The 16,226-nt window shown below is 43.5% G+C and overlaps 1 protein-coding gene across 2 annotated transcripts in view; it reads right to left on the bottom strand.

Moving 5' to 3' along the window:
- The window catches only part of SLC7A10 (solute carrier family 7 member 10), a 41,226-nt gene extending 28,020 nt beyond the window's left edge, over positions 1–13,206 (bottom strand). The window contains exon 1 of one of the 2 annotated variants that reach the window (XM_027663748.1): positions 13,061–13,206. In XM_027663748.1, the coding sequence (XP_027519549.1) occupies positions 13,061–13,154 (94 nt within the window). In that variant the 5' untranslated portion in view covers positions 13,155–13,206. The remainder of the gene's footprint in view (positions 1–13,060) is intronic. The other variant, XM_027663749.1, reaches the window with a different exon arrangement.
- Between the last annotated feature and the right edge of the window lie 3,020 nt (positions 13,207–16,226).

The raw sequence follows: 16,226 nt of genomic DNA, 5'->3' as shown, positions 1-16,226 counted from the left end.
CCACACATGTTCAGCCAAGGGATGGGGGGGGACTCCTTGGGCAGCATCACAGGAAGGAGCAGGTCTGGAGAAAAGACACAGTCTGAACTTATTTGTTCAACTGCAAACAAGGCAAAACTTAATTCCCACTCTTGCCTCTGCTTTTCTCTCAAATTAGTGGGGTTCATGCTTTCTGCTCTGACCCTGCAAAGATGAGCCCTGCAAAAAGACTCAGGCCAATTGGTGGATTTTGGACTGTGCTTATGTAGCTTCTGTAACCTTGGGATCCATCAGGAAGAGCATCACTAAACTAGGCATTGCTTGATCCTTAACTTCTGAAGGGGTTTAATGGCAACTTAAGCATACTAAACTCTCAAGGTAAAGCTTATTTGTCAATATTAACCTGCACAGCAAAGTGCTTTCCTGAATTTAAATTCCAGGTAATGTGTATTTTAAACAAAGCAATATGAAAATGGCAGTAACAAGTCATCCATAAACACCAACTGTTGTGTTTTAGCTCAGGTTACCTTATTGAGAAGAAAGATTGATTCAGAATCCCCTATGAGCTCTAATGCCATTGCCTGGGATCTCACACAGCCTTATTTTGGATGCAGAAATAAACAAGACATGAGCTCCTTAGCACTAAGTTTGCTGTTTCTGTAGGTTTTCCTTGATCAGAAATAACTCAAGCTCTCAAATTTACGTTCTTCTGGTTGTAAATCTGTGTTAGCAAACCCTGTGTAATTAGTTTTACCTCTGTCAGCATGGTCTCATTACATCTCTAAGTGGCTTTATCTCAATTTTAGCAAAGAATATAAAGATAGGCTTATGTTTTACTATGCTCAACGAACTGAGGTGGAATTTAAAAGCAAAAAAAAAAAGGTATTTATGCTTCCTGGGGTGTGTACAACTATTGCACAATGATCTCTGATTTAAAGCTTGCACTGAATTTCAGGTGCACTTTGGTAACTAGCTCAGCCTGAGTTGAAATGAGATTTACAAATACCTATCACCCAGTCCACACTTTGACAGTCAGCACTTACAGTGCTGTGTTGCTGTCCTCACGTGTTTAGAAAACAGCACTGACTTCTATATTGACTCCATTTTTAAATATTTAGTTTATTTTTAAAGAATCAGTTTAGACAATTTTACCGATGAGAACTAGAATCTTCTGGATTTCCAAAAGAAATTGCAGCTTTTCTTGAAGCTTCTTAATATCTATGATCTGGGAATTTGGGGGCTTGTAATACGATGTCAAGAGGTAGCAATATTACTATATTCTTCTGTGTGTATGAATCCTGTGTTTGCAAATATCACAACTATCTTTTGAAATTAAGTATCTTCAGAATTAGTAGGTTTCATATTGCCCACCAATGTCTTTATATAGCAGGTTTATCTCAGCAGTTGAACAGCTGTATAAAAAATTTGTCAAAAGAGTGTCACTCCTTCCCCATGGATGGAAAAACTTGTTTACAGGATGGTTTGAGCACACAGAAACATGGAATTAAATTAGATAATCCTGCAAAATACATGTTAACACAGACCTGAACACCTCTGGATCCTGGTTATAATACACTTTCTGTTCTAGTTTTGCAACAGATTGGAGATGTTTGATTTGTCTTGTTTTTATTCTTTCCCAGTCTCCTAAAGCAACAGACCTCTGTTTGAAGCAGGTTTTTATAAATTTTCAGAAGTTTTGTCATTGTTTTGGGTTTTTTTTCAGTTCTGAGCAGCTAAATCTCAGCCAAGAGGTCCTCAGAGTGTCTCAGAATCACAGAATCAACCAGGTTAGAAAAGACCTCTGAGATCATCCAATCCAACCTGTGACCCAACCCCACCTTGTCACCCAGCCCACGGCACTGATGCCACATCCAGCCTGTCCTTAAACACCTCCAGGGATGGGGACTCCACCCCCTCCCTGGGACCACTCCCTCCCAGTGCCTGACCAGTGTTTGAAGGCCTCAAAGAAGAACACAGGGATTTCAGTGGATGGTGCATTTCCACAGGTGGTGTATTCACAGACCTGTCTTCAGGGAGGTCCTGCGAGTTGATGGCTAGGAGTGAATTTGCTCCTTTTGCCATTTGTGCCATTTTCCCTGTCTGAAATACAGAAGGATGATCCCTTCCTGCTGCAGAGGGAGACCAGGATGCTGCTCCTGTCTCCTGACTGTGTTTGGTCGACGACAAGTGTGTTGATTTTAGACTTGTGGTAAAATGAGTGTACAGGACTGGCCCCCTATAACTTTAATTAATGAGAACAGATTACACTTGTTGCCACTGCTCACTACTGTGCAACCTGAACACAGTAAGGCTCATTCACACCCAGCTTCACTGCAGTGTGACTGCCAGCCTTGCTCAGGTATGTGAGCAACAAACAATTAATGTGCTTTGTACCTCCCTCACTGCTTTAATTTAATTTAAGGCCTGATCCTATGAGGCACTGAAGTCCTCTGCTCTCGTTGCCTTCAGTAGGATTTGAGGGACTTGGGACCTGTTAAGAAGAGGGTCTTTAATTTTTCACACTAAGGGGAGCTATTCCTTCTGCACACACTCATAGTATGTACAGGATTTGGGACCTTTTGTAATAGTCTGCTTAAATCTTAATGCGTTGCTAGGGAACTGGCTGTGCCCACAACCAAAAAAACATGTAGACATTGTGTCCTACTGGTTTCTGGCAGAGTTTACCATAAGAAATGGCTTTACTGCAACAAGATCTACTAGCAAGAGTACAAAAAAAATAGTTTGTCAGCTTTTTTTTTTAATTACAAATTTTTAATTCTGTCACACAAATGGAAATCCCTCCCAAGCTAAAGGCTACGCATATGAGGACACCACCAGAATAAAATGCTTCTTTTCCTTATTCTTTGAAATATTGATTCAGCTATTTTTTAATTAACTTCAGACAAAGTGCAGTGTTTGGAAGCTTAACAAGCTTGGATAATCTCGGGTCTTTTGTACTAACTAATGCTATTACTATTTTCAAGACACTTGTAAAAAGAGTTGATTATGTGTATTTCTAAAATGTATGGCTTTTCAAGTTTTCAGACTGCATTTAAGAGTATCAGAATAGATGAAACTTTTGTGTTTATGGAGTCCTAGAATGATATTTCTGATATGGCTTCATATACTTTTCATGGACATCAGAACTGTCTGCATTGGTTTAAATTAGTGACAAAACAAGGCTTGAGACCCCAGCTAACAAAGAATAAATCTGCTATCAAAACAGGACAAAAAAATAAGTCATGGGGAAATGGAAATGAAATATAGTCTGAGGTGACCTCCCCTAAAACAAACAAGCAAATCCTGTTCTATTAAGTTCTCAGGAGAGCTGCTAAAGAATTTTGAAATAATCCAGAGAAGGAACTCAACCCCTCATTTTTATTCTTTTTGTCCACTCCTTGCAACTCCCTAAGAAAAAACGATCCCTTGGGTGTTTTGTACAACAGAATGAATTTTTATGATATAAAAGCACACAGGTTAAAGCTGTAAGTCCTCATTCCTTGGCAGTCATTATCTTCACGTTTAAGGAGAAGCAGCTATTGATCCTTTCCAAGGCATGGGCGGGCAGGGAGGCAAGGAACACTCTTCTAGATTCATCAGCCTGCCTTGTGGGGCCTGAGCAGGAGTGATCTCATGGCCCAACACTATTAAAAACCCATCATATGTGACATGTGTTAATAGTGTTTTCTCCTTCTCTCAGGGTGGTTGCAAACAGATGGAAGACACTCAGGAATTACAGGAGACCAGCCAGCTAAGGATGCTTTATCTTGTCAGACCTGTAGCTCACAGCATCATGCACATGCATAGGAGTGCAATGGTCTTTTCACAAAACTGCTTGTGCTGCAGAGAAGGCTTTTCAGTATTCAGACCTCAACTTCTGTGCTCCACTGTCTGGACACATCTCTGTAATTAGAGAGCAACTTTTTCTAGCCTGGCTGCTGATCCCTGTGTGATTATCTAAGCCAGAGCTAATGTGGCATCATTAACAAGCCCATGAGTTGAGCAGTGTTACAGGTGAATTAGAGGGTTTGTGATGGGCAGCCTTGTGACATTCACTGTCACAGATCACATCATACTGGGGATTTTAGCTCTCTGATCCAGCATATTGGAGAGAACGAGACTCTTCCCTAACTTGATTTTTCCTGGCTTTCGTGATTGCAGACAAGGTCCTTACATTGTTCACACATAATTCTTTGTGCTATACTATATTAAGATGCTTGGCCTGATCTAGATTAAGCGGCTTCATGTAACTGATGAAAGAGTTATTGTTTCTCACAGCAGAAAAACTGCCACTCATCCAGATCACTGACCTATTTCTTGGAGTTAGAAGTAACTGAAGTTTCCTGATTCCTGGAGTTTTACTGATTTTTAATGCTATGTTTTACAGTATTGATCTTCTAGCCCCATATTTCAAGTGTGATTACACCAGTATTTCAGGGTCAGATAAAAAATTTCAACGTAACTTTCAGATCAGAAAGATTTTAGTTTTCTGTAAGTTTTGGTACTATTCTAAAGGAAGTGTTAAATGAATCGAAGAAATTCAGCTGTGGGGGTTATTCCATTACTCAATGATACAGAAATTCCTCAGGCTTAAACATCATCAGCATATTGCTCTCCACCTTTCTGGCTCTGAGATCCAGTGGAATTTGTCTCTACTGCCTGAAAGGGATGATGAACCATGTCCAGAAACAAAAATTTAAGAAGCTCAGCCTAACACCAGATTGGTTCATTCATTACCTTGCAATCAGAAAAACAGAATCTACAAGTTCCTGAAGAACCTACAAGTTCCTGGAGATGGGAACAACTGTAGACAACCACTCTTCAAATCTTGCTTTTCAGCCCTGAATTGCAGAGGCCAGTGCCAGAAGAACACATCAGGAGAATAAACTAATACTGCATAAAGAGATTTTGTGGAGGCTGGCATGTGAACACACGTATTTACCACTATATATGGCTTTCCTCAGCAGGAGAACAGGGCTTGGATATTCTGTATGCTCTCTCATTATACAGGGAGGGATAGGAGCATTGAAAAAGGAATTAGGATGCTGAGATGCTCAGTCCATGCTGGATTGCTGGCTCCCTGCTCTTCACCATGGAGCATCTGCTAAAGAACTCCTTGGGAGACTTTTGGGTTTTTCAGGACCAGCAGAAAAAAAACAAACACTGTTAGGATGTTTTATATTTGGGGCACTTCAGTAGTGACAAATGCCTTCTCATTTTATCATGCTGCAATCAAGATGACAAAAAAGGGTGGCAGTGAGTAGAAACTCCCCCTGCAGCCCAACAAAAAAACAGGGGCTCAAAAGGAAAAGTTTGGCACACAAAAAGCTCCAAAGACAAAAAAGTTAAACCTCCAGCAAACCATTTCTGCCTGTTGTGAGCCTGCCAAAGCAGGACAGACTTTCTCAACAGAAAAGGCTACATTATGCTAGAAGGAAATGAGCTGCAGGGCACAGGAAAAGGGAACACGAGTGGAGATTTATGGCACTGCTGAAAGCAGGCACTGTACTGCCAGATCAGGAGCAAGACACTTACCAAAGGATGCTACCTTCGTTTTTACATCTATCAAGGAAGAAGCAGTTTCTGTTGTAGGGTATCTAAACTACCAACATCCATTGCAGAAAGCTCATTGCTTCAGCCTTGTGATCAGAGTCACTGTGTCCCAGCCAGAATTTTCTACTTTTTTAGAAGGTAAGAAGGAAAAAAAAACCAAACCAAACTAGCAAAAGTCACCCAAACCAAAACCATCAACCTGATAGTTAACGACCTGGAAATAGAATTGATACAATAAAGTACTTTTTTTTTTCCCAAAATATTTTTCATCAGCCCCAACTGCTGTTCCTGAAGATGATGAGAGAAGGATTCGCTCATGTTGACACTTTTTACTTTGTCTTTTTGCTGCTGTTTTGGCTCTTGTTCTTTGTATTGTACATGTGGGACTTCACATGTTGGATTCTCCTGGACACAGACTGCAGCAGAGAGGCACATGGACAAACAAAACCCTTCACTTTGTCCAGAAATACTGAGTAAAAACAAACAAAAAAACCCTTAAGGCTTTTTTCTTTTTCTTTCTTTCTTTGTTTGTTTTTTTTTGTTTGTTTTGGGCTTTGTTTTGTTTTGCGTTTTTGTTGGTGAGGTGGTGTTTGTTTGTTTGTTTTATTTTGTTCTGTTTCAGCCAGGAATTTCTAATTACAGCTCCTTTTTGCCTTCCTCCATAGGTTTAGTTTCAGAGGTAAACTGCCAGCCCACAGAAGCTGCAGAATCTCCTTGGATTTTTAACAGTTTAATTTGAGCTTTGCCATACTTTTTTACTCTCAAATGAAACTGTAGCTTGTTTTCAGCTCCCTGAGCTCTGGTGAAAGGCTACCCCAAACAATTTTGATGGAGAACTGTATGTTGGAACAGTCTCGAAGAACGTGAGGACACGGCATTGCCCCTAAAATATCATGCCATAAATGTAACTTGCATTTTGGATGGGCATCTCTAGGTTTCTTTCTTTCAAAATGCAGGGTCTGACCTTTCTCAGCATTACCAGCCTCCTTTTCATACTGGCTATTTCATACACCAAATTACAGACACCTCTCAGCTTTCATGTACACACGGAACCTGGACATGTAATTTTCAGTAGTATGGAAAAAAAATTCACAAGTGCCTCAAAAGTCTCTTTGTGGTTTCTCACTAGTAAGGAAGAAGTGCCACTGATCTTGAACAAAAATCGACTGTTGACATTACCAAACCATAATTTGCATTTATAAGAGGACAAGATATTGAACTACATTTCTCTACAGTCCACAGACAGATCCTGAACTATCATCATGAAAAAAAAAATCAGTTGTGCATTTATAGATATTTTGTGTGTTATGTCAGCAGGTGTCATGTGGAACTGGATGCTCAAAAACATCAGTTAGCAAGGTGTGTAACAGAGATAAGGAAGGCTTGCTCTTTGTAGAAATACTTTTTTTTGGGAGAGAACCATTGAAGTGTGATCTGTATTACTCTCACAAGTCAGTGAACAAAAGTGTGTCCTGAAACTTCAGCTAGCTAAAAAAGTGAAATGCTCTCACACGGACTCAGAGAGGGAGAAAATTCTTGCTGCAACACCACTGTTTTCTATGATCCCAGGTGGGATCACAGAAATCAGAAGAAACCACCCAGAGCTGTGGATGGGTTTTTTGCCATATTTTTCGTAAATCTTTCTTTCTGCTGCAGCCCTTTAATTCAGGTACTACTCCAGTGAAGTCCATTGTGTCTGACTAGGAAGGATTTCCTAATGATTTGATAAACAGATGGATCTGATGGGTGTCAGTTGATTCAATGACCAAACCCCAGCCTAAAGCAATGGTGGCACATGGAAGGTGATCAGAGAGGATTCCCCAAGCAGCAGGAGTTAATACCTACCCATTTCCACTTCAGTTCTTGTATGTTATGAAAAAGTACTATGAAGGCTATTCCCACTTCTGTATGTTCTCCTTCCCCAACATTTAGCTAGCAAGACAGGTGGAGAGGAATATACTGGTGATGTTCAAGCCTGAGGAATTTCTGTGTCATTGAGTAATGGAATAACCCCCACAGCTGAATTGCTCTGATTCATTTAACACTTTCTTTAGAATAGTACCAAAACTTAGAGAGAACTAAACCTGTACTAGGTTTCTGCCTATAAAGACTGTGGGATTTAGGGCATGTTAGAATGGGAGGGGACATAGTGGTAATGAGAGAGCAAACTGACACACAAGAAGGCTGGTAAATAGTTTTCTGCTAATGACAAGGAGAAAAAATCCCACTGAAGTGCTGTCCTTAGAAGTGATATTTCTGCAAATGCTAATTCCCCTGTACCTGCAGAAGCAAGTGTTACATGTAAGCATGTCTGATGTAAGCAGGTTTTCAGCCTGTGTGCACTCTGCTGAGAGCATCCATAGGGTGGCTGACTGAAGGGGATTCACAGGCACCTGCTGATGCTTCCCCAGACACACTGCTGGGATGTTGCCCATCCTCAGGAGGGGTCAGAGCTCTGATGCTCTTGGAACAGAGCCAACAGGGGGAATGGTTTCTCCTTCTCTCCCCTGTGGAGGAGCATCACACCTGAACAAGCACGAGGACAACTGACAACTGCAGTTCTGTAGTAATAAACTTACTTGTCTGATTTCTCACAGATCTGTCTTGGATCACGTATTTTCAAGTGTCTAAACCCTGAATTAACAGGTAAAAGATAAAGCCAGTCAGCTATGGAAGAAAGTAAGTGTGTGCTGTTTTCTGGGTGACGTGGATAGATAATTCCAGAAAGTTACTTTCAGAACTAGCAGCAACTGAACACATTGCTCACTGGTCAGCTGGACAGTTTTGATGCTGTCATTGGACTTGAATCAGGAACCACTTTATAGGGGATCTTCCACCAAACTTCTGTGTGAGCAGAATGAGCACTGCAAGCATTTTTTAAGCAATGCCAAGTCAGCTGATGCAGATAACTTGACTGCCTGTGCTCAGCAAAATAAGGAGATGTATTTAGTTTTAGCTGACATATTTTATTGTGGCTCAATCTGTAGGTCTTCTAATAGGCCTTATATAGCCTGATACAAAATAATTGAGGAGTATTCAACAGATTTCATCATAATGCAAGTATGACCCTCTGGCTACATTCATGCAGTTTTACAAGTCACATAAACAAAAGTTTTAAGAGATGCTGAACTGTTTTATGTAAAGTTACTTGGTGTGCATTAAACAGTCAAAAATCTCTTGTTACATGTGTCATACATGCAATTTGTGTATATAGTTAAATGTACATTTCTAATGTAAGAATGCTGGATTTCATTATTCTGACCAAAAGAACCAGGCTGGTATCAGATATTAATCAGGCTGCTGTTTATAATTCTTGCAGTTTTCTAAAGAACTATGGAATGCAATAGAAACTACATGTAGACAAATCATGGAGCTTCTTACTTAGCTTTTCATCTACAGAGGCAAATCTGTCAGGAAGGCACTGGATAAGAGGTTCTTGGTATAGCTCATATGCCTGTGCTCATAGAAAAGACACGTGCAATAATCTTAATTACATATATAGCTCTACCAATGATAGGGAAAGCCAGCTATGTGTATGTACATAAAATAACTATTGAATTAAATACAGCATTGATTTCTGTGTCTGATAAATAAAACCTAGTTTGGGTTTCAAACAATTATCTAGTTATTATCTAGTGGATAATAAAACATGTATGTCACTACTTTTTAAGCTCTATCACTTCATCTGGGTATTGGCAAGCTTGATTTGTGGGGTAATTGAGTACTTTAGAAGATTATTAATGTCTGGAGCCCCATGAGAGATTTGCTTTCACTGTACATAACCATGTTTGAGACAGAGCAGTTTGGGTGCTTCTGCAGCAAGTCTCAGGCACTTCCCAAAATTCTGTGGCAGAGATGTGGCCAGAAGGGTTTGTTACTTCTACTAAACACTGTTCAGTTCTGCAGTCATTAAGTATCAGTCTCTTTTTAGCGTTAAAACGAGAGGGGTTTGTATTTAGTACCTGCATTTACATAAGAATACCCCAAAGATGTGTCTTCTGCCTCGATGTGAAACAAAGTTTGGAAACAGCTTTCTTCTCTAATCAGGCTTGTTTGTATGCAAGTTAAAAAACATAAATAATGAAGTAATGAAGGACAGACAGGCTGTGGGAAGGCTAAGCTGCTGGAAGAACTCAGGAGACTGTTCCATGGGGTGGATATAAGACAGGTATATTATATTCCTAATTTGATGTACTTTGTTATGCTATTTTTTCTGAATATCTTCTGTTAGATGAACCGGTATATCTAATGTCAAAGCCTTTCAAACTTCTACAAAGAGAGGATAAAAATTTGAAAGGATGAGTTTTGCGAGTATATTTAGACAGCATAGTAAGAAAATTGTCCTAAAATTTGAAACATGGCAAGAAGATTGGAAAGGAACACCTGTTTTGCAGGGAATTAGCACAGGGCATGGGAGCTGCAGGGCAGCTGGCAGGATGAGGGCTGCATCTGCCCTCCCTGTTTCCTGAACCAGTACATGCCCCATGTTCCCAGGGCAGGCTGAGCACCTCCTTAGCCTGTCATGTTCAACCTGGATGAAGTGATGTACCTGCACCTAAAGGTTGGTTTTATTTCCTTAATTGCAACTGTGATGGGGTGCTAATGGACTACGAAATTTCCAGAGACCCTGACATTACTGGAATGCTTTAAAATATGCCAGATAATCGTGGTCCCACCTCCAATCCTTCTCTTTCACTTAATTTCATTGTTTTCTGAGTGGTCCCCAGCACTCCTCCAACTGCAAATCATATAATGCTTTATTTTAAACAAGCAGAATTAGTGTATAGAAGGCAACCAGCAGCTTATTAATAACACAACATAAATAACAAAATAACTTAAGCTCATATTTAGAGTATTTTCCAAATACTCCCTAGTGTTTCCTCTTATTTCCTAATTACTAGAAGATTATAATTCTCTCCATCCATCCTCCAGCTGATTAGAATTGTAGAACAGTCTGCTGAACCTCAACATTTGGTGTAATGCTGGCAGATCATAGCATCAAACTTCTGTTTGAAAATGCAAAAATACCTTCTTACATTTTCTACATCTGCAGCACTTTCATACACTGTTCGAATAAAGGTAACCTGCAAGAACATTTAAAGAAAAATAAGAAAGCACAATTGTCTTTTAGCTCTATGCAGAGCAAGAAGAGGGTTTTTTTAAAGGCAATTTCTGTTTTTCTTGGGGTTCTCAAGCAACATGACTTTGCTGTGAGACGTGTCAGAATTTGATGTCTAAACCCTCATTTCCCTCCCCCACTCATAACAGGAAATTCAATATGCTGGCTGACATGAAAGTCCTGGTCTGTCATCAGTTCCAAAGGCTGTGACACACCAACTGCACCCATTTCCCCCCCCACATTCAATTATTTGGAAATAAGTCTTACCCCAATGTTGAATTTTATCATGTAGAAAATTTGTGAGTTGTCTGGCTGCCTAATACCAATTTGGATCAATTAGTTTATTTTTTTGCTGAAGGAGTCTCAAATAAGATGTCACTTATTTAACTCCACTAATGGCTTGCAGTGTCCTCTGACTCGAGGCTGTCATGTTTTGTGTAGTGACACCTACAAAGCTATACTATATCTTACTATGTAACACTTTGTTACTGAAGATTTTGTGATACCTGATGTAATTTCACACATCTGCACATGGACAAATCAAACTCAAAAATAGGATTCTAGGGTTGTGTTTCAAACGTCTTTTATAAAAATATGGGGGAACTTGTAGAAGAATTTTTAGGCTTCATGTGGCAGAGTAGGTAACCTTCTTTAAACCTAAGCCACTCGAGAGTACTAGACTTTATTACAGAAGTCAGTATTTTTTCCTGCTCAAATGTCTTTGATTAAATGAGGGGCTGTTTCACAAGATTTAATTTGGACAAGTGTTACATAGATGTATTCTGCTTGCAAGATGTTGCAAATAAGTCAGGTTGATGAAAGGCTGACAGCAAAGGGATCTGGGAGAGCAGGGTAGCAGTCTTGAGATACCATCATCTAATACCTAATAAACGACATAGCTGCCATAAATTTTCCCTACAGCCAGCAGCAACTCAGGCAATACCTAACCCTGGAAGTGCCTTACTTGCAGCACTGCGCTGCACTGAATACCCACTAGTGCTCCACTCTTACACAAGGTCACCTGTGCTCCACTGAGACCCAGAAACCAGATTTTCCCCCTTAAATGTGCTGTGGGATTCAAAGTAAAGGCATGTCTGTCCACCTAGAACACATCTTCCCACAAACTGCAGCTACAGATTTTAGTATTTCACTATGGGAACCACATGAAGTATTTTCCTTTCATATAACAGCCTTGCCCACAATGCAAGAGATCCTGTTCAACGAAATGGAAATTTCTCTTTTTCTTTTTTTTTTTTTCTTTTGCAAGACCCCATCCACCTAAACTGGACATAAAAGGGACACGAGACTAAGAGCAAAAAATTGCAGTAGGACAGTGTGGTCATCTACAGGAAGCCTGCAGTAAAGTCCTCTTCCAAAGGCTTGGTGACATCAATCACAGAGACACAAAGGGGTGGCCCAGCCAACTCTGCCACTGAACAGTGTATTCCCACAGATGCAGCAGCCTCTGTTGTGCCCACTGCTGCCATGGGCCTTGACCCAGCTGTCACTGCGAGTCTTTCCGACAGCTCTCGGTGAAGGTGAACGCTGGGTCTTCCCACGGCGTTTGGTACTCACCTGGGAAACCGCTCCTTCCCCAGGCTCGCCCCGCTCCTCCAGCCCACTCAGGGATGGAGCGGGGTGAGGGCCGAGCACAGCCTGCCCCAGTGTCCCGGAGCACAGCCCGCCCCAGTGTCCCGGAGCACAGCCCGCCCCAGTGTCCCGGAGCACAGCCCGCTCCAGGGTCCCGGAGCACAGCCAGCCCCAGTGTCCCGCAGCACAGCCTGTCCCAGTGTCCCGGAGCACAGCCCGCCCCAGGGTCCCGGAGCACAGCCCGCTCCAGGGTCCCGGAGCACAGCCCGCCCCAGTGTCCCGCAGCACAGCCTGTCCCAGTGTCCCGGAGCACAGCCCGCTCCAGGGTCCCGGTGCTGCTCAGTGACGGGAGCGGCGGCTCCGAACCGGGAGCCTCCAAACCCTTGTCCCGGGTTTGCGGGACAAGGCACCGAGCGGGGCGGTCCCGCCAGCGATGGCACCGCTGCCAACCCGCGCCACACACCGTGCGGGTCCCGGGACACCCTGCGAGCCCTCCCGAGAGCCCCCGCTGTGAGAAACACCTCCCTGCGGAGAGCCCCGGCCGCAGGTCACCGACCCACCTGTCCCAGCCTCAGCAGTGAGCGCCGCAGGAGCCCCAGCAGCTCGCCTGCCATCAGCAAAAGACTCCAGAACGACCTCACGGCTTCGCGGTCTGGGGCGGAGGGGGCCGTCACTCCCGCTCTGCCGGCGCCTCCAGACGGACCGTGTGTGACAGCGATACCCGCTGCCCGGCAGCGCCCTGTCACCTGCCCGGCACCGCACCGCGCCCCGGCACACCGCCGCTGCCCCCCGCGCCGGCCGAGCGGAGCGGGCCCTTACCGATGATGATGGCACAGGCGCTCACCAGCCCGATCTCCTTCTTGAGCGCCACCCGCCCCGCGCCGGGCGCGCCGCGCTGCTCCCCGCCGGCCATCGCTGCCCGCGCTGCTCTGCCCCGCCAACGCGCATGCGCCGCCCCGCGGGCCGGGCGGGGGGTCCCTGAGGGCACACGGGGGTCCCTGAGGGGACGCGGGGCTCCGCAGTGCCCGGGGCTCACGGGGCTCCGCAGTGCCCGGGGCTCACGGGGCCGTGTGTTCCTCAGAGGGGCCGCGGGCACCGCGGAGCCGGCCCTGGCGCTCGGTGTGCCGGGCGCTCTGTGTGCCGCGCTCGGTGAGCCGGGCACCGCCGCCACCAGCCCGCCCGGCGCCGCGCCGGGCTCCCCCTCACAGCGCCGGCTCCGCGCCGGCCGCCTCCTGGGGCGCTTTTATTCGTCGGGGCGGTGCGATAATAATGTGAAGAACAAACGTTTTACTGCTTGTCATCAGTAGGAACAAGCGCGGTCCCAACCAAGTGCTCGAGCTCGGTCGGTTTCTGTGTGTTTCACGTTAATTTCTCCGCTCCTCCCTCCCGCTCCCGAAGCGGGTCCAGCCCGTGCCCGCACCGGCTCCTTCGCACCCGAGGGGTTCCCACGGCACCGGGGCTGGTTATCTGGGGAGCTCAAGGACATAATAAGTGTTTCCTCTCCTCACACAGGGGATGGAGCACAGACGTGTGTCCGCTCGCAAATCCTTTGCTCTGTGAACAAACTGCCCTCACAGGAATGTCGGTGAACGAGGTCTCATCTGCTCTCAGATGAAATCAGAAAGGTAGTTTGGGAGCCTGGGCTCTTCCCCCCGGCTGTAACAACCAAGGGTTTACCGATGGAAATCCCTGGTTTGTTACTTGTTTATGAGAAGAACACTTTCCTGAGAGCGGCTCTGTGCTCAGAGAGGAGCCCCGTGTGGGTGGCCCATTCTGAAAATGCACAGGACAGAAAATTTTCATAAGAAGATTAAGTGGTAACTGGCAGAGTGCGGGGCAAACAACGAGGCAATGGAAATGGGTTTGTGGTGGGGTGGTGTCAATGGGAGAAGGAACATCTCAGGGAAGGAAGGTAGGAAGTTTCTGTGGTGACATCAGTCTGATTATCTTTGACTTTAGAATGAAAAGTATTATCTGAAAATTGGAGAGTCATTTGAGAAAATCCATGGACTATTCTTAGAAAGCTGATAATTGTAAGCGATTTTACCTTATAAAGCTGCTTTACACTGCTGCTGTTATAGAAAGGCTAATTGATTTTCAGAGGTTGAGGCTTGTTTCCTAAATTGATCTATCGCTCTTTTTCTAAACTAACTGTCTCACTAACCACTTTTAAAATGTCCTTTTATTGAGTTACTTTGTATTTTTTATATATTTTACAAGAAAAGTCACTTTCTGAACTATGTAAACATTACTACTTCTCTCCTTTCAAAGACAGGGAAACAAATGCAAAGATACTGGAAACAAAGTTTCAGGTGTTCAAAAGTAACCTGATGGATTACTTACGTGGTTTAATTGATTGCTTCCATGTGGTTTAATTGATTGCTTCAGAGCTATGTTTTGTCCTGGTAGCAAGTAAAGTAAGTTCTGGTACGTCTGCAAGTCACTATGTGTTAGCCTTACATGGACTTTATAATTTCTTTTGTGAAAGTTGTCTAAAAAAATAGATTGAATTTCATCAAAAAGCACAAAAGTCAAGAAACATATGAATGAATGAATGGTGTTGCTAACTGTGTTTCTAGCTGTATTACTGAGTTCCAAGAGCCTAAGGAAATTTAGGATCAATTAACCTTTACAGAACCACCAACAATCTGTTAAATGAGTGACCACTCAGAAGGATAAGATTGGACTTGGTTTCTTGGGCTGTGGTAGAAATGGTGGTTTGCTCTGAAATATTTATATAAACTTTGTGGTATTGTGAGGAAGATAAAAAACCCAGTCCAGCCCCCTTCTGCTGATTAGTGAGCAACAGAGCACACTGGCTATGGGATGATAAATACCAGAATTCAATTAACTCTAATAATCTTCTTTAAATCAACTGATCAGTAGCTGCAGGATTTTTTTTTTTTTTCCTTTTAAACATTCTGGCCAGTTTAGAGGGCTTTGCCAGGGAAAATTCTAGGAATTCACAGTGTGCACTCCGTCTTCTGATATAAATATTTTGTTCTGCGTTTGTTCCTCCTTACTGAAAGCCACAAGGAACAATGGAGTGACTCTACTGATATGTTTTCTTGTATTTTACTGGTAATAAGAAAGGAAGAACCTAACAGAAAAGCACCAGAAACCTCTCCTTAGGAGTGGTAGTCAACAAACCATGAAAACTGTGAAAAGCAGAGGGACATTAAGAGCATTCTGTCTTCCTATCCAGTTTCACATCAGGTGCATTTTGAACCAAGACTAAGAGAGCTGGCACCAGAGAACCATGGAGCGAAATCTCAGCTTCATCCCAATGAAACCTTTTGCAGCAGAACCATTAATGAACTGTCACCTGTCACCGGGGCTTAGCAAGGCCACGATATTGTGTATTACACCTCACAGTTTCAGCACCAGACCCTGACTGTGCCTTTCATCCTGGAGGGCAGCATCCATGCTCTTACCTTTGTGTGGGGCTATTCCCAGAAGGAATAGCAGCCTTCGTGGTTGGGCAGGGTGTGCTTCCATGGGACACAGCAGAGCCCTGTGACAGGCCAGACCCAAACACTCATCTGCCCACCCAAGCAGGGATCTTACAAATGTCCTTTTGAAGGGACCTGTACCTTTGCCCTAGGAGTAGAAAAGAAAGGTATATGTTTGCCTTTGTCTCAAGATGCTCAGCATTATTTTGGTGGGTGCTTCTTTGTGGTATCTCTGCCAGAATGCATTTCCTACTGCAGGTCATGAGCTTTTGAGCATTTTAGCCTGGTTACCTGGTGGGCAAGGGGTGTCTTGGTGGTGGAAGAGGATGGTGGCTCTGCAGCAGCAGCAGCAGCACAGCCCCTTCCTGCCACACGAGACTGAGCTCATGTTGTATGGATTAAAGTTTATGGGCAAGGGGGTGCAGCCAAGAAATCTGTGCTATAACTAAATTTAGGATTGTAATCCTGGACCCCCATAGAGTAATTAGTTTTTCTTATTTATCCTTGGAAAGAGGATACATTTTTTACCTAAA

Source organism: Corapipo altera, unplaced genomic scaffold (genome assembly GCF_003945725.1).
Source record: "Corapipo altera isolate COAL_440 unplaced genomic scaffold, ASM394572v1 140b, whole genome shotgun sequence".
Taxonomy (NCBI): Eukaryota; Metazoa; Chordata; class Aves; order Passeriformes; family Pipridae; genus Corapipo; species Corapipo altera.
This window is presented reverse-complemented; position numbering and strand designations above follow the sequence as displayed.